The sequence below is a fragment of the Manis javanica genome, chromosome 15 (genome assembly GCF_040802235.1).
Source record: "Manis javanica isolate MJ-LG chromosome 15, MJ_LKY, whole genome shotgun sequence".
Taxonomy (NCBI): Eukaryota; Metazoa; Chordata; class Mammalia; order Pholidota; family Manidae; genus Manis; species Manis javanica.
The window spans coordinates 7,376,040-7,395,497 of NC_133170.1; the positions used below are offsets into that span (position 1 = coordinate 7,376,040).

At 35.2% G+C, this 19,458-nt stretch overlaps 1 protein-coding gene across 2 annotated transcripts in view; it reads left to right on the forward strand.

Moving 5' to 3' along the window:
• The window catches only part of IPO8 (importin 8), a 57,664-nt gene that overhangs the window by 27,721 nt on the left and 10,485 nt on the right, over positions 1-19,458 (forward strand). The window contains exons 11-20 of one of the 2 annotated variants that reach the window (XM_073223502.1): positions 206-282; positions 557-673; positions 1,119-1,208; positions 2,392-2,557; positions 3,530-3,690; positions 4,598-4,723; positions 8,332-8,422; positions 11,391-11,516; positions 12,152-12,249; positions 14,097-14,192. In XM_073223502.1, the coding sequence (XP_073079603.1) occupies positions 206-282; positions 557-673; positions 1,119-1,208; positions 2,392-2,557; positions 3,530-3,690; positions 4,598-4,723; positions 8,332-8,422; positions 11,391-11,516; positions 12,152-12,249; positions 14,097-14,192 (1,148 nt within the window). The remainder of the gene's footprint in view (positions 1-205; positions 283-556; positions 674-1,118; positions 1,209-2,391; positions 2,558-3,529; positions 3,691-4,597; positions 4,724-8,331; positions 8,423-11,390; positions 11,517-12,151; positions 12,250-14,096; positions 14,193-19,458) is intronic. The other variant, XM_073223503.1, reaches the window with a different exon arrangement.

Sequence of the window (19,458 nt, forward strand, 5' to 3'; positions counted from 1 at the left end):
AAGCACAACCTATACAGTTTGATAAATATTGTTGTGCAAGAGAATACTGGTTATATATCTTTAGCTTCAGCTTTTTTATGCTATAAACCAGTCTCATATATGGACCGTTTTATTTCTTAGTTTTGGAGTAGTGGTCAGTCAGGTTTAAAATCTATAATAAGTAATTACGTTTTTACTAACATGTTTTAACCTTTTAAAATCTTAGATATTTTTGAAGATTATGCTTCTCCCACCACTGCAGCCCAGGCTCTTTTATATATTGCTGCAAAGAAAAGAAAAGAGGTATCTGGTTATTCTCTTTAAGTTCAAAACTGACTATTGATTTGACACTCTAATATGCCCCTAGTATTTGAACAATTGTATTATTAGTTATACTCTATTGCTTTAAGAATATTTTTCTGTTCTAGTAAGGAAAAAGGGTTATTTTGTTAATTATAATTGCTTGATGAAACAATATAAAATGACTTAGTTTAAAAAATTTGTGCGTTCATATTTAATATTATAGCAAGGCAGTGAAAGCTCATGTAGACTGAAATGGATTCTTCTGTTTCTTTAGGTGTTACCAAAAATGATGTCATTCTGTTATCAAATCCTAACAGACCCGAACTTTGACCCTAGGAAGAAAGATGGAGCCCTGCATGTGATTGGTTCCCTGGCTGATATTTTATTGAAGGTTAAGCTACTCAAAATTTAATTTACTTAATGAAACTGTGAAGTACAGGCAAATGAGAGCATATGAAAGTTACAGATAATTTGAAGCTGGTGACTACTTCTGTGGAGAGTTTACTGCAAATACCCTTCTTTCTATCACCTGCTTCTTTAATTAAAAAGAAAGTTTGACTTTCGTATTTGGCAGTTTTTCAGTATGGAATTCACTAGATGAGACAAAGAGAAGAAATGACTATTAGTGTTATTTCTACAAAAATCAAGCATGTCAAATTATGTTTAAGGTACTGTTTCTGTCTTGTTTTAAAACATGGCAATATGTAGGTCAATTTTACAAAATTGCAAATAGGAGTATATGAAGTGTAAGCTGTAATAAACATACTTTATTAGAATGTGATTTCTACCTATGAAAAAGACATTGGTAAGTTGAAACAGTTTCTCTTCCCTAACAGAAGAGTTTGTTCAAGGACCAAATGGAGTTGCTGCTGCAGAATCATGTATTTCCATTGTTATTGTCTAACCTGGGATATCTTCGAGCTAGAGTAAGTTTTCTTTATTTCCATTTATCTATCTTAAGATCTTCATTTGTAAGGTAATTATTGAACTAAATGTTTTTGGATAAATTGACCTTTTACCACATAGTGAGACAAAATGAGGTCAATTAGAATGTCCTTATGATCTCCCAAGCTGAAAAAAGAACAAACTAGAAAATAAAGGGGTTATGGGCTTCATTTCAGCTGTTCTCATTTTTTACCATAGCCTCACTTGCTGCATTCACAAAACATGCGGTGAGAGAGATGATACTAGAGCAATGGTACAACGTAAATGCATAAACTGGTTAGTTTCCTGTGTCCAAAACAGCATGAAGTGCTAGTTTGGCTAAAAACTTGACTATGATTTCTAGTATATTAAGTAGATATACCTTAGAAAAATGGAGAAAATAATCTATGTAAACTTAATTATGTTCTAAGTGTATATTACTTCTAGAATTAATATTTTATGGAGAAATAAAAATATAACTTTAAGAGACTAGTATTTATCTTTATAACTAAATCAGCACAAAAAATGTTGGAAACATCATAGGTTAACAATGTCTTATACACTCTAGAGCATTTATAAATAGAAGCTAATAGTCACTGGAGAAGTATTCAGGTAAATGTAGGTTAGAGAAGCAGAGAGCACATACAGATTTTTATAGACAGGCTATGTGAACTGTAATTCTCTTGCTGAAGGTCTTTAGTAATTCAAATGAATTACTGTGGATTGAGCTTTATGTACATAGAAAATTTTTAGAAAGTAATAATATGATTCTGTGGTGTAAAAAGTTGGTAACCTATACATGGTTTAAAATTCCTTATACCATATCTGAATGAAAACGAGCCGTTTGCTAAGCCAGTTAGTATAAGGGAAAAGATTTCATTTGCCTGCATGAAGGCAGCAAATGAATGGCAAGCATGGGGTTATAGCAGTTTTTACATACAAATAATAAATTAGTTATGAATCATAATATTAAAAGCATAAACAGGACTTCTATTCTCGGAGATTGTCTTTTTTAATGAAAAGACTGGGAAAGCCAGAAGTTAGCAACTAAGGCTGATATGCTACCTTTGAAAACAGTGCTTGGTAATTAATGATATTTTACATAGTAGGATGTTATATGTGTGACATTATGACAGAATGTCATGATCCTAATAGTTCCCTGCTTACTTTCTTCTCGTAATGCAGTCCTGTTGGGTGCTTCATGCGTTCAGTTCTTTGAAATTCCATAATGAGCTGAACCTCAGGAACGCCCTTGAACTAGCCAAGAAGAGCCTGATTGAAGATAAGGAGATGCCTGTCAAGGTCGAAGCTGCGCTTGCTCTTCAGTCCTTAATTTCTAACCAGACACAAGGTAAAGCTGAAAATACCTTTTAGAAGGCGTATTTTCTTTGTTTGTGACATAGTCTTCACAAATAGTTCTATTGACTTTCTTCCCTAGTAAGGGTGATTCTCTAAGTCTGAAGGTTCAGGGTTTAGATTTCTGAGCTTTTGTCATTTATTCTTTCCCTCTTTAGGAATTCCTCCTGATTGTGATTTCCAGAAAAAGTTTAGATGGGGGAACAAGTTGATAACTGTTGGACACTCGGGTACCTGGGAATCCAGAGATCCGGGGCCGAGCTTCGATGGGGCTAGTAACTTGGCATGTGAACCGGGGCGAGGCACATGGTCTGTCAAGGCTTAGATTTCCATACATTTAGATTTCATGGGGCTTAGATTAGATGGTTTCAGGATTCTTTCAACTCCAGGATTCTATGGTTCTCCTGGTTCTGCAAATAGCAAGTAGTATTTCTGGTGAGTAGTAACGTAGATGCCTCATGTGTTTGTCTAGAAGAATATTCTGTTCAAAGTTTCGATAGACCTATGATCTGAGGGTTCAAGCTTCGCATATGAAGAACATAAACATAGTTTATTCTATTCAACAGTGTTTCAGTGGGAGGACTGAATATAGTATAAGGATATGTAGGGAGGCGGATAGGCAGAGACGGGGCGGGGCAGGGCATCAGGGACTGCGATTCCTTATCCTGTATCCCAGTACCACATCCATGTTCTGAAAGTTACGCTGATGACAAAGCACACGTGTAATTAGAATTTCTCAGCGGGGGCCATTGGCATTTTGGGCTGGACTGTTCTTTCCTGTGCAGACTGCTTATCCCTGTGTTACTCATGGGAAAGTTGATATATTGGTGATTATTTTGGTACAGCTTTGTAACTTACTACAGGGCAAATGTCTGTCTAGAACCTATTATCTTGTGTCATTTCACTTTGTGACCAAGTTAATTCCTTGTACTACCTGTGAATGATTTGGTTTGTTTCATTGCTTTAGCTAAGGAATATATGAAGCCGCACGTGAGGCCTATTATGCAGGAGCTCTTGCACATTGTTAGAGAGACAGAAAATGATGATGTTACTAATGTTATCCAGAAGATGATATGTGAATACAGTCAAGAAGTAGCCTCAATTGCTGTTGATATGACCCAGCATTTGGTAAGACTGGGCAAAGTTTTATATTAGTTTGGTGTAAAAACTTTGAATGATCTAAATAAGTTAAATCTAATATTTGGAGTTAAGTTTTATATGTAACTGAAATATTAATATAAGAACATTTGCTCTAGACTTGATGATATGGGTGAGTGTTGAAACCACAATGTTCATGTGAAACCTTCATAAGATTGCATATCAGTGGCTCTTTAATAAAAAAAAAAATCATTTGCTCTGATAATTCTGAGAGTTGTTAGTTTCTATAGTTAATTAGACTTACTCTAAAAACATTAGGATCATCTCTTTTCATCTGTAGTATTCTGAGGTTTCATACTGACGTGCCTCGATGTGAGCCTCCTAAATTTTCATTTTCTGGGCTTTTAATCTAGAAACTCATTTACTTCAGTTCTGGGCAATTTTTTGTATTTCTTCTTTGATGAATTTCTCCCTGCCATTTTTTTCTGTTCTGTAGCTTTGATGTGAAATATTGGGCCAGGAGTGAGCTCTCTAATTTCCTTACCTTTTCTCGCCTGTCTTCCGCGTCTTCTTTTTGCTTCATTTTCTAGGTGATTCCTTGACTTTATCTTCTAAATCTATCAAGTCTTTCATTTGAATTTTATTGGATTTCAGTTTCCCTAGATTTGGGATTTATCTGTTTAATGACCACAAGTTAAATATTAGCTATCTGATTGTAATAGTTACTGTACATTCCTTACTCGTGACCAGCAAAAACACAAACGGCTCTGTTTAAAACATGACAGGTTCTATCCTTGATTCACTCAGCAAAATGTGTATAACTTAAAGATTGAGCAATGCTGATGTTGAGCTGTGTGACCCTGCCGTTGGCTGACTCAGTAGTGAGGGGCAGGTGTGATAGCGCTAACTGTTGAATATGTTTATGTTGTTTTCTTAGGCTGAGATATTTGGCAAAGTTCTGCAAAGCGATGAATATGAGGAGATTGAAGACAAAACTGTAATGGCCATGGGAATTTTACATACCATTGATACTGTCTTGACAGTTGTAGAAGATCATAAAGAGGTAGGATTTCTTTGTGTTTTATTGTATCATTATAGTAACATAAACTGAAATTTGTATTATCAATGGGCATGAATTTTAGCGTCTTGATGTTTAAATTGTTACTTAGTTATGTTGCTAGATTTCAAAAATTACCTTTAAGTTTTAAAGAAAAATATTAAAATGATTGAGGGGGAAGCGCTACACATGGTTGTAAAGTGTTATGGGGAATCCCTTTGTGCCAAGCTGGCTTTAGTTATCACATCTGCTATGTGCCAGGCTAGGTGTTTGTGGAATGTCAAACTGAGTAAGATACGAGCTCTGTGTTACCAGAATCCGTAGTCTAGTCTGCTTGACAGAGTGGTAGCCAGTCAGTCACAGTGGCCAACATTAAATAATGGACCAAAATTCCAATGTAACAAATATCTTGAGAATAGAAGGGAGGAACTTGAAGTACAATATTTTCTAACCTGAATTCCGGGACAGTACTTGGACAAGAATTTGTGCTGACAGTTACCAAGTGCTTTCATGTCCAGTAGGGGATAGAATCTCACTGGTGTCACCGTGAGATAGAGCAGATAATGGCAATGTCTTTTTATAGAAGTGGAAAATGAAGTTCCTGTAGTATCAAGAGACTTGTACATGGCCACAGAGTTTTGAGTTTGCAGTCAGATTATTCTGATAACGTATCAGTTTATCCCCACTTATACCCACTGCTGTCCTCCGCAAGCATCACGTAGCCTCTGCTTAACTCAAGTTAGGTTTGTGTTCATCACTCGTATGAGCACAAGTCGACTTGATTGGAAACTCTTGTTATGCACAGTGGGACTTAGGAAGCAGGTGTGGGGTCTGTAAATAGCACTCTTAAACCCTTGTTTATCCAATATTTTATCCAGTGTTTATCACATACCAATGGGAGATTACCAGAGTCTTAAAAAGGGTTCCTTATTCTCCCGGGCAGGCCTTTCTTTGCCTAACAGGTTTAACGTGAATTTTTATTTCCATATTCGTTATCTTATTTTATTTTTGTACTGTTCAAACTGCATGGACCTCTAGGGAACAGTGAGATGTTCCAAATGAAACTCCAAGTACACGTAAGGATAACTCGTTCACTTCATTTGTAGGGCTTGTATTTGCAGTTTGAAGGGACTTAGTTTTCCCACGTGTGTGTGGGAAGTACTAGATTGAGCAGCAGGATGAGTCTGGAAACAAAACAGCTTGTTATCTTTTTGTTTTAATTTTTTTAGTCTTGATATTAAGTTTATTTTAAATTTCAAATAAAGTTAAAGGAGCCATGGGAACTTACTGGATTATCAAAGGAGACGTGGGTTGAAATTGAGCACCGATCAGGTCCAGCTTCCTAACCTACAGGTGGAAAACTTGATTTTCGGCTACTTGGCTTTACGAAGGTCATAGATAATCAGAGCAAAACAAGGACTGGAATCTGGGTCTCCTCACTGCCTGTCCTATGATTTTGACCTTTGGCTTATTAAAAGCAAACTTTGAAAACAGCATTTCCTGTAGAGGAAGAAAATCACACATGTATGAATACGTGTACAAATACTTAATGTATAAAGAACAAAATTAGAAATGAAAAAAAAAAACTAGATACTTAAGCATTTTTGTATCTTGTTTTGCTTAATGGTTTCAAATAATTTTTAAACTGGGAAATTTTGGACCATTTGAACTTTAAGACAGCAGTTTAAGCTGAATATGCAAAGAATACTCAAAAGTTGAAAGAAGATACTTAAATGGAAAATGTCATGAGTTTTTTTGCTTTAGCTTTCTGTAAGGATGCAGGGTATAATACAAATAACATGCAAAATGTATGTTGGTTGTTTACATTATTGGCAAGGCTTCCTGTCAACAGTAGGCCAGTAGTAAAGTTTCTAAGGAGTCAAAAATTATAAGCAGATTTTTGTGCAGGTGTCTGCACCCCTTACCCCTGCATTTTTCAAGGGTCAACTGTATTTTGTAAAAATACAGGTATCATTGATATGCAATTTTCTGAAGGTTTCACATGAACGGCATTATGGTTCTAACATCCACCCATATATCAAGTCCCCCCACCCCCACCCCATTGCAGTCACCGTCCATCAGCATAGTAACGTGCTATAGAGTCACTGCTTGTCTTCTCTGTGCCGTACTGCCTTCTCGGTGCCCCCCCTACATTATTTTTGTGTGTTAATCATAATGCCCCTCAATCCCCTTCGCCCTCCCCCACCCCTTCTGTTTTGTAACCCCTAGTCCCTTCTTGGAGTCTGGGAGTCTGCTGCTGCTTTGTTCCTTCAGTTTTGCTTTGCTGTTGTGCTCCACAAATGAGGGAAATCATTTGGCACTTGTCTTTCCACCCGTGACGAATGTAAATATTTACTTGTTTCGAAAAAATGTTGAAAAATTCAAAAGGCATCCAGTGAAATTTCAGCTTCCCACTCGATTCGCAGTCAGCTCATTGCCCTCGGGGAGGCAGCTCCTTGACCAGGCTTTTTGCATCCTTCCAGAGGTTTTCCTGTTATAATATTGTAAAGCTGAGGGTGTATATTTTTCTTTTATGAAAACAATAGATTGCAGTTTTCATCTGCCATTTTTTTACTTAATATTTTGGTGATCCTTCCACATTAGTCAATAAAATTAGATATTTTTAATAGTGGCATAACGACCCTTTGTATGATATGTCAGATTTATACAACCAGTCCTTCATTAATCACTGTAGTTTAACTGTCCCTTGTTAAGGGGACATTTTTTGTGACTAATCACAATCATGTCTGCAATGAATGACTTTTTACATGTCATTCTGCACATATAATCATAAGTCTAGAAGGCATATTCCTTGAAGTGGAATTGTGGGTCAGAGGATGTACGGATGAGGCAGGCGGAGGCTATTATTCACGCGGCCTTCATAGTATGTGCCGACTTCATAGTAAACCCCCCAGGCCACCGCACAGCAGGCCTCTTCCAGCCCCGTGCTTCCAGGTCAGTGTCAGTCTGAAGGGTGAGAAGCGTTGATCTTGCACTTAGAATTTGTACTCTTGTCATGTATTAGAAGGAACATCTCGTTATAAGCTTAAGCTCATTGGTATTTCTTTTTTATCAACTTTGCCTTCTGTTGATTTGATTTCATGTGAGGGGAATTTGATCTCTGTGATACCATTTGAAACCATTCAACTCAACTTTGCATTTGTCTTTGACTTTCCCCTGCCCTATGTAGAAATTTTTAATTTTTGCAAATCAAATGGTCCAATGTATTTATTTCTAGTTTCTGGTTTTGAGTTATTTCGCCTCTTCAGGGTCATACACGAAGTCTTTTTATTTCTTCTAGTATTTTTATGGAGTAAGTCTTCACATTGAAATCTTCGATACATTAGGAATTTACTTTGGTATAAAATACAAGGTGAGGAACTAACTTAATTTGCAAAGTTATCATTGATTTAATTCCCACTTCCATCATTAGTCTGTTTTTCAGATTATTCTTGCATTTTTCATTTTTCACAGGAAGTTTAGGATTAACTTGCCAATTTCTCCTCCTAAGAATGGTCCTATTGATGTTTTTATTGGGATAATACTGAACTTCTAGATTAATATAAGGGTTGTGATGATGAATTTTAAACTAAATGTTTAAAATTTTTCTTTAGGTTATGCAGCAGTTAGAGTCTATCTGTCTACAAATCATTGATCTTGTTTTGCAGAAACATGTAATTGGTGAGTACAAAGGCAGAGGCAAAGGTAAATTGAGAATATTTTTTAATTTGATGAACTGAAAGTACAGTATTTAGCCCTTCAAATTCAACAAGATGGACACTTTTGAGAAAGAAGCACTCATTCCCTTTAATTTTGGGATATAGTTTCTGTTGTTAGATATCTGTATTTTCATTTAGAGATTAGCTTAATAAATCCAATTAAGAATTTTTGGTCTTGGAGTTTTTAAAGGACAGAATTAAAAATTTTACATGTTTAGAAAGAAGGAACTGGGATGAAGTTCAGGTGATTTGACATTAATCTGGGATTGGAAAATGTGAAATGGTAGGCAGATGGCCTGTCAGAAGTGTGAAATCATTGTTCTGTTATCTGTCACAGTGTCTAACTTTTGAATAGAATCAGTAACTGATGTCGAATGTTACCAACTGATGGCAGTCTGTAGAGGGGCTACTTTTTTGTAGTATCCAAGCATTTTGGAGGTGCCAGACCCACGTCACGTGGGCAGGGGGGAGATGCAACCTGTGTAGCGTGCAGACAAAAGGTGGAAGCAAAGCATGTTAGTGCTTATGAGCAGTTGTCTCCAGACTTTGTATTATTCGTAACAGTAGTAAAAATAGAGCATGCACTGCTACTATATGTGAATAATATTTGAATATGTATTTATAGGCAATACACAGTATGCATATACATTTACATATCTAAGAATAGAGGTGTAACGGATGAGATTGAATATATGTAAAGTGTTCCAGTACGTTCTGCTCCCGTCTCTGGATTATCTTGCGCTCAGTCTAGGGTGCTTCGTCCTTACTTTCGAATTGCTGTAAAGCCGTGGTTCTCAAACTCTGGTTTGGTCACAGAGATGCTGATAAGCGAAAAAAGAATATATTCACTGATGTCCTTACTCATGGAAGATTTTGTAACTGGAAATTCTCCATTTAGATTTAAAGAAATGTTGAGGAGGAAAACTCTGGAGGGCAAAGAGGAATAGCTTCTAGCAGCCTTCTGTCATCTACCTCTCCCAGCTGTTTGATTTGAGCAATTAGAACATCAGACCATTAAGAAAGGGAAAAGGGCCTGTTTTTGGGGTGCAGTGGGCAGAGGGGAAAGCTAGGGTTCCAATTATTTGTCTCCTCTCATACCCTATCCCTAGTCCTAAACAGGATCTCTCTTGTTTTTAGCTGTGATGCATGTAGTGTTAATGGCCCTTTTTGAAGCGATACGTGGCCATATGGGATCTTGGATTAAAATAAACCAAACCTGTTCTGGAAGATGTTGTGGGCAGAATCTGTTATTCTAGGACCCCTACCTCAGCAGCTTGACCACATTTATGTCCATAGTCCGGTTTCTTTCCATTGTCTCACTTTCCTTCCTTCCTTTGTCGATTTTCATTGCTAATTTAGTCATAAAAGTTCACTTAATATTAGAAGCTGGGCTTAGCTATTACAGCTTCACCTGCTTTATTTTACACAGGAAGTCCAAATTAGTAAAACCATGCCATTCTCACAGCCAGTCTTCTTGGTTGCAGACGTTCGAAATAACTTGTAGTCAGTGTAAGCCTGAGTGGAATTTAGTGGAAGGATATTTAGTAGTTCACGGAATCCAGGGGAAGCCAGTCAGGATTCTGCCACGGAAATGGTCTGCTTAGGAGGCCACTGCTGCCTTTGTGAAAACCAGGTCTCAGCCTGCCGTCCACTGCAGCCCAGACTCTAGCACAGCCACGAAACATCTGTAATAGCTCTGTGCCTTTTAGTTTCTCCCTCAAATCCCAGAGTCCTGGTTTTGAGCGTCTGAGTGGTCAGGTCGTGCATACATGCCATAGCTGTCAAGGTCGTGAAAAGAACTATCGGGCCCCTTTTCATGTTTAGGCTTTCAATGGGAAGAGGTATTTGCTGCCCTTCTCTCATCACCCAAACTTTATATTAAGATGATTTGTTTTTTCTCAAGTGATTGTCTTAAGTAACAAATTATTTCCCATTACCTGTGATTTCCATCTTATTTTACTTTCAATAAGGAAGCTATCTGTATTACTAGCTTTTGAATGCATTTTTTCTTTTTTTACTAGTGTCGTTGATATACAATCTTACAATGGTTTCAAATACACAGCACAGTGGTTCAGCATTCGTCCATATTATCAAGTCCTCAGCACCCCCAGTTCAGTCACTGTCTATTAACGTAGTAAGACGTTACAGAGTCATTGAATGAATGTATTAAGTTTTAAATAGCATTACAGAAAAAACTTTATTCAGGCTTCCAGGATAAATATTAGTTCATTTAGTAAGAGAAAACAAAAACCTTGAAGTTAAATTTTTTGCTCAGTGACATGGTAGGCATTATTTGAAATTTTTATATTGACATTTGTGCTTTTTGATTGTGGGCTTAGATATAATTTTTTTTTTTGACAAATATATGTGCAAATACAAGAACATGCCCTTTGCAGTCTTACCTGTTATCGTGGGTATAATTGTCTTAAGGTAAATTTAAAAATACAGTATGCACTTAAAAGTTTTGTAAATTGAGAAAATATTGTTCAGTATATAGTTTGTAAAAGTATGTGAGACAGGAAGATATTTTGACTTAGCTTTAAGTAAGCTATTCAAAGAATATTAATTATTTGTCAGTTAGAAGTCCTGTGCTTGAAATATGGTGATCTGTTCCTTCTTGTATCCATTTCTAATATGATTTGATAAGTATAAACTATATCTTATATATTATGACATATAAAAGAAGTATTTTTTTCAGTATTTTAGGTAAGTTTGGCAAAAACAATTCTTGGCCTTGTCTTTTTGAGTTCAGGTGGGGTGCAGGTCTTGGTAAGAAAAGGAAGGTACAAATATTATGTAGCAGAAGATGTGAATACTGAGTAAGGGATTCTCAGAAAGTACGTTAGATACGGGAGGAACATGTGTGAGGATAGCTGAAATCCTCTCCTGGGTGGTGTTTGTGTTTAATTGTTGCTATTTGCTAGCATTCTAACCAGAGATATTCTTCTTTCTAGAATTCTATGAAGAAATTCTTTCACTGGCATATAGTTTAACCTGCCATGGCATTTCTCCTCAGATGTGGCAGCTTCTAGGTATATTATATGAGGTTTTTCAGCAGGATTCTTTCGAATACTTTACAGGTATGGCTGGGACCAAATAGTTTTGCTTTTCTGTGCCTAGATATTATTTCCTTTGAAACTCAACATAAAGACAAACATGATTCCAGTACTAATAAGAAAATAGTTTCCCTGTTGACTGAAGGGTGGTACACAGTAGTGTTTCTCAGCTCTAGGAATACAGACAGCAGGAGTGACACTGTTATTCCCTCTTGTAACTTCGTTTGCGACCAGTGCATATGTCCATACATTAATTCAGTGTTTTCTGAATACTGACTGTATTCCAAGCAGCGTTCTAAGCTCAGCAAGGTAGCAGTGAACAAAATAATGCACGCTCTTCTGGCACGTGGATTCTAGTTGCGGGGAGGAGGGAAGCCGGGGAAGACGCGGACAAGCAGGAAAATACACGGTACGGCAGAAGGTGATGAGGGCTGTGGAGAAAAAGAAGGAAATTCAGAACAACGCTGTCATAAACGAGTGTTTTAATTTTCTCATTTTCCTCATCTACAAAAAGGGCAGATTTATCACTTCTGTTTCTAGCAATTTGTGGTTATAAGGGAAGTAATGTGTGGGTGCCATAGAAATGTGGTTTCAGTGGGAATAATTTATTTCTACTCCTGTTACTCAAGTGTCATTGGGTTTTTAAATTTTTTTTCCAGACATGATGCCTCTCCTGCATAATTATGTGACAATAGACACAAATACTTTACTTTCAAATCCAAAGCATTTAGAAATACTTTTTACAATGTGTAGAAAGGTAAGCATGTCCTGGTCAATTGTTATAGTGGTGCTTATAATATTTGTTTTACTTCAAGATATTTTTCACTTTGTTTCCTATTACATTTATTTCTGTATTGTCTTCATCAACATATGTTTGTCATTTTGTATTTTCAAATGGAGCTTGGAATCTTAACTTGAAAATTTTGTATTGTGTGTCATGTTTAAGACTGTCCGCCACTTTTGTCCTGAGTCACATAGGTATTTGAACTCAGGTAATCTGGCTCCAGAGCCCATTTTTTAAATTACTGAAATATATTTAGTTTCTCCTCCTTTTTTTGGCGGGTAGAGGGTAGGGGAGCCTGAAGTCAACAAACAGAAAAATCAAGTAAATGCAATTTTGGGAAAAGTGATTTTTTTCTTCCTGTATCATACAACCCCATGATGTAAGTCTATTCTTATACTCCTTTTATAGGTGGGAACAGTGAGACAAAGAGGTTAAATAGTTTTTCTAAAAGCACAGATAGTGAGTGGCAGAGCTGGGATGTTAACCAAGGCATTCTGTTTCCAGAGCCCATTCGCATTAGAATCTAGATCTACATACTCTATCTAGAGGTAGAATTTTAAGTTTGTGTAAATATGGTTGATTCTTGGATTTGCCTTCTACCTGCTTACGATTCAGCTCACTGATCCATCTGTTTCCCAGGTTAGCTTCCAAAATTTTATAGCTGTTTCTTTTTTCCTTTTCTTTGTGTTTGTGGATGTATGCCTCTAAAATCTCTTTACTATCATTGTAATCGCTTGTGGGGAAGGAATAAAATTAAATGAGAATGTTCAATATGTCCTCTTTATCTGGAAGTTCTTTTTAATTTAGTGTTCCTAAGTTGTACTTGTCTAGGAAATTATACAATTTAAGTTTTCAAATATATAGTATTCTCTTATTATTATTCCTCCACAGTATTCTCTTATTTTTAATCTCTCCTTTATCTGCACTTACGTCTGCTTTCCAGTAATTTTGTAAAATTTAACTTCTTCACATTCCAAAAATAATTTTGATAAAAGTTGTCTACTCCATTAAGTCTTCTTTTCACTGATTCTGTTTTTTGTTTCTATTACCTCTTTTTGTCTATATTTCTAATTTTCTGTTTTTATTCTTTAGGTTAAGTGTGTTCTTTTTCTTATATCTTAACTCTTAGTAATTTTTCCATATTTCTTAATTTCAAATATAGAAATTAAGTAATTTCAAATAACTCAATGGATCTCTCTTTTGGGAACCTTATTATAAGGCAACCAAATTCCAAATTTTATGTATGAACATTGCATTATAGATTCATTTATAGTAGTGAAAATACAAAATGGACAATATTGAAACAGTCTGGTAAACTCTGTTATATTTGTCTACTGTGATATTGTATGTCCTAAATGGTTATAACCTTCCTGGGAAATATTTCTAGTTACAAAATTCATGTGAGGAAATTAAAAGATGTGTAATACTAAATATGCTTATTATGAAAAAGTGGGTGCATATGGACAAGAATTCAAAAGGAATAGAGACGTGTAAGGTTTATTCATTGTTTAAAAAGGTTATTTTATTTTATTTTGATTTTCTTTTGTTTTTAAAGGGAAGCTTTATTTATCTAGACAGTTAATTTAATAGCCTACTTTACTAACATAGAGTTAAATTATTCTTACAAGGAATTAGACTAGATAAAGGCAATAGATGGACTTTGTTGTGACCTTCCCTCTTTGTGTTGGCAAGGTAAGCTCACAGAGCAAGCAAAGCTAGGATTCTTATGGCTGAATTTTTATGTGATATTTGCTTCACGGGGACTTGATTAAATTCTGTGCAGTGGCGCTCACTGCCGAGCTCAGTTGTGATTATTGCAGGTACTGTGTGGAGATGCGGGAGAAGATGCAGAATGTCATGCAGCCAAACTTCTTGAGGTCATCATTCTTCAGTGCAAAGGAAAAGGAATTGATCAGGTAACATAGTTACGGAAAACTTCATGCTTGATGTTTATATTCAAAATTTACATGCCCGATGAGTATTTTTAAAATATTATGACGGAAAATTAAAAAGATAGTCTATAGTTTATGCTTACTGTTGCAAATCCCATTTAAATGACAAATACCTGTGCAATTTGAAAACTGCACCTTGCATTCTCCCTGAGAAAGAGATGCACAGAAAAATATGTAATAACTTAAGGGACTATCAAGCAAATCATGAAAGAGAAAAATGTGTAAATGCTATTCAAATGGATTGCCAGAGGTTTGCAGTTTCTCTTTGTTTATGTTTTTGTTGTTGAAATAACTCCCATCTGGGTATTTTTTAACTAGAAATAAAGAATACTGTGAAAAAAAAAGCAGTTTGTCTTCACAACTTGAAAAGTAGTATAAATTTTCAGTTAAGATTAATTCAATCTTTGATGCAATTAATTCAGTTTGTAGTATGATACTCAATTACTGAGAAGAGTGGAAGTATTCAAGTTGTGAAATTATCTCTTTTTTCTTTCAGTTCTGTAATGTTTGCTCCTTGTAATTTTTTTGTAATAGCTTTGTAGAGATATAGGTCATATATCATTCAGTTTACCCACTTAGAGTGTATAGTTTAGTATTTTTTAATATATACGCAGAATTGTGCAGCTATTACCACAATCAATTCTAGAACATTTTATCACTATCCCCGCCACACTCTGTACCTGTTAGTAGTCACTTCTTTTCCCTGAACATACCCTTCAGCCCTGGGCAACCATTCTATTTTCTTTCTCTATAGATTTGCCTATTCTAGACATTTCATATCAGTGGAATCGTGTGGTCCTTTGTGGATGACTTCTCTCACTTAGCATAATGCTTTAAGGTGTCATTCATGTAGTATAGCATGAACCAGTACTTCATTTCTTTTTATTGCCAAATACTCCATTGTATGGATATATCCCATTTATTTTAGTTGCTCATCCATTGATGGACGTTTGGATCATTTCCACTCTTTGGCTATTATGAATAATACTGTTATGAACACTTGTATGCAGATTTTTGCGTGAACACATTTTCATTTCTCTCGGTATATATTGAGTGGTAATTCCATGTTCCTCCATTTGAGGACCTGCTGAACTGTTCTGTAAAGCAGCTGCACTGCTTCTCATTCCTGCCGGCCATGCATGAAGGTTCAGGTTTCTCTACACTCACTAACACGCTCTTTATTTACCTTTTTGTTAGAGCCTTCTTAGTAGGTGGGTCATGGTGTGTTGTGGTTTGATTTGCATTTCCTTGATGACTAATAATGTTGAGCTTCTTTTCGTGTGGCCATTTGTTATCTTTTCTTGAGAAATGCCTATTCAGATCCTTTGCCCATTCTTAACTGGGTTATTTGTCTAATAGTCGTAGTTCTTTATATATTCTAAATTCAAGCATATAATTTTCAAAAATGTGCTCCCAGTTGTGGGTTGTGTTTTCATTTTCTTGATGATGTCCTTCGAAGCACAAAAGTTTTGTTTTGATGATGTCCTGTATCTTTTTGTTGTTGTTTGTGGTTTGTGTTATATTTAAGAAACCATTGTTAAATCCAAGTTCACAAAGATTTCTCAGTTTTCTTTGAGTTCTCTAGTTTTAACTCTAACATTTAGGTCTTTAATTCATTTTGAGTTAATTTTTGTATATGGTATGAAGAAGGGGGCCAATCTCATTATTTTGCATGTGGATATCAAGTTGTCTCACACTAAGATTTGTTGAAAAAACTATTTTTTGCCCGTTGAATTGTCTTGGCAACCTTGTCAAATCAATTGACTATAAATGTGAGGATTTATTTCTGGGTTCTCATTCTATTTGGTTAATTTTTTTTTTTTAATCTTCAACCTGGGTCTATACTGTTTTTGTTACTGTAGGCTTGTGGTAAATTTTGAAATTAGGAAGGTTGAATCTTCCAGTTATCTTCTGCAAGATTGTTTTGGATATTCTGAGTTGTTTGACCATATGAAACCATTGAACAATTGACCTAAACCATGACCACATGGACCATTAAAATCCATATAAATTTTAGGATCATTAACTCAAAATGGGTGAAAGACCTAAATGTATTAGCTAAAATTATAAAACTCTTAGAAGTCATAGAGAAAGCTTGATGATATTAGATTTGGCAATTATTTCTTAAATATGACACTATAAAAGCACAGGCAAAAAAGAAAAAAATGGGTATATTGGGTTCTGTCAAAATAAAAAATTTTTCTACATCAAAGGACACTATTAACAGAGTGAAAATGTAACCCACAGAGTGGGAGAAAATATTTGCAAATCATGTGTCTGACAAGTGATAAATATCCAGAATATATAAAGAACTCCTTTAATTAACAACAAAAAAATAAGTAACTCAAAAAATAGTCAAAGACCTTGAGTAAACATTTCTCCAAATAAGATCATAGATGGTCCAAGAACAACACAAATGACACATGAAAAAATATTCACCATCACTAATCACTAGGGAAATGCAAATCAAAACACAATGAGATACCACTTCATACCCATTAAGACAGCTATTATCAAAATGAAAGAATAAAATCTTTAGAAAGCAACAACTGGTGGCATGAATGTAGAGAAATTGGAGCCCTTGTGCATTGCTGGTGGGAATATAAAGTGGTACAACCACTGTAGAAAACAATATGTCAATTGCTTGAAAAATTAAACATAGAATTACTATATGATCCAGCAATCTCACTTCTGGATATATACTCAAAAGTTGAAAAAAGGGTCTTGAAGAAATGTTTGTACACCTGTGCTCCCAATGGTGTTATTCCTAGTGTCCTAAAAGCAGATGTGAGCCAAGTGTTCATCAGTGATGGATGTGAAAACAAAATGTGGTATAGATGTACAATGGAATATTACTTAGCCTTAAAAAGAAAGGACGTTCTGACAAATGTTTCAACATGGATGAACCTTGAGGACTTACACTAAATGAAATGTCAGTCACAAAAGAGCAAATACTGTGTGATTCCACTTACATGAGGTACTTATAGCAATAAATTCATTGAGACAGAAACCAGAAAGGTGGTTGACAATGGATGAGGAGGGGAGTGAGTGGGGAGTTAGTGTTTTAGGGGAACACAATTTGAATTGGAGAAGATGAAAAAGGTTCTGGAGATGGATGATAATGATGATTCCACAACAGTGTGAATATACTTAATGCATAGAACTGTACACTTAAAAATAAAGTTGTAAATTTTATGTTATATATATTTTTCTATAATAAAAAAAGGTAACTTCAAAAAAAACCATATTTTTTAGGATCACCTTGTCAATTTCAGCAAGAAGCCCTCTGGGATTGTTAGACATTGTACTCAATCTGTAGATCAGTTGGGGAAGTATTGCCATTTTAAGAATACGTAGTCTTTCAATCCTTGTACATGGAATGGCCTTTTATTTAGGTCATTTTTAGTTTCTTAAAACATTTTTTTGTAGTTTAAGAGTATAATTTTATAGTTCTTTTGTTAAAATATGCCTAAGTATTTTAGTTTTTTATAAATGCTATTATAAATGGAATTGTTTTATTTTCAAGTTACTTATTGCCTGTGTTTGGAAATATAATTTTTTGGGTTTATTTATTTTGCATCCTGCAACTCTGCCAAACTTAATAGTTTTAATAGAGTTTCAGTGAATTTCTTGGATTATCTATGTACAAGGTCATGTCATCTGCAAGTAGGGTTTTACCTTTCTAATCTAGAGCTTTTCATTTTATTTTTCCTGCCTGGTTGCCTTGGCTAGAACTTCCAGTGCAGTGTCTGATAGATGTGGAAAGAGGTGTCTTGTCTTGTTCCTGATCTGAAGGGGAAAGCATTCCTTTTCACCATTAAGTCTGATGTTAGCTGTGATTTTTCTCAGATGCCTTTTACCAGGCTGCGGGAGCTCTCGTCTATTCCTAGTTTGTTGGGTGTTTTTGTCATGCTTTTTCTACATATATTGAGATGATCATGTGTTTTTGTCCTTTAATCTGTTGATAGGGTGTATTGTGTTATTTGATTTTCAGGTGTTAAGTCAACCTTACATTCCTTACTTATCCAGGGAATGTGACCCTTTTTATGTATATCCAGATTCAGTTAGGTAGTATCTTTTTAGAAGTATTTTTGTTATATTCATAACAGGTATCAATCTGTATTTTTTTTCTTGTGTTATCTTTGGTTGTCTGGCTTTGGGAGTGATACTGGCCTCCTAGAATAAACTGGGAAGTTCTCCTTCTGTTTTTTTTTTTTTTTTTGTCTGGAAGAGTTTGTGAATGTTGGTGTTCTTTAAATGTTTGGTAGAATTTAGCAGTGAAGCCATCTGTACCTGAACCTTTTTTTGGTGGGTAGTTTTAAAATTACTAATTCAATCTCTTTATTTGTTATGGGTCTATTAATATTTCTATTTGAGTCCATTTCAGTAGATTGCACCTTTCTAGGAATTTATCATTTCATCTAATTTAACTAAATCATTTGCATGGAGTTCATATATTTTCTTGTATTTCTCTTGTTTCTGTATGTTAATATTATATCCTGAAAATCATTTAATAGTAATATAGACATATTCTGCATACTGAGTCCCCATAGTTGATTTTATTTTAATATAATATAAAGGAATACTTTTAGTTTTAAAACCTCAGAGTTGCCTTGTATTCTTAATGACTTTGCATGTAATTGTAATTGTTGAAGTGAAATGTTATTATTAAAACATCTCAAAAAGAGCATTTTAAGCTTAGTTTACTTCTTGTGGCTTTATTGATTTACAGTAATTGGCCATGGTAATAATTTTTAATGTAGCCTGTATGCAAATGTTTTGTTATTAACTCAGAACACTGAATGCTCTGTATCAGGATATGAGAAGAAATTAGTAGCGTTAGTCAAACTAGTCATCTCTTTATAAAATCTCAATCTTAAAAGTACCACATGCAGTCATGTGTCTTGATTTTAGTATTATCCTAAACAAGGCTAGTATTCTGTTGATTGTAATATATTTATAGTTGGGCCTACTAAAGAGAACATTTTAAATTTAGCTCTTAAATTCCTACATGAAATGCTGGTTATTTTTTAATAGACTATTTTTTAGAGCAGTTAGATATGTTCACAGCAAAATTGAGCAGAAGACACAGAAATTTCCCATGTACTCCTTACACCCCATATATACACAGCCTCTTCCATTATCAACATCTCCACCGGATGGTATATTGGTCACAATTGATGAACCTGCAAGGATGCATCACTGACTTGCAGAGCCCACAGTTCACACT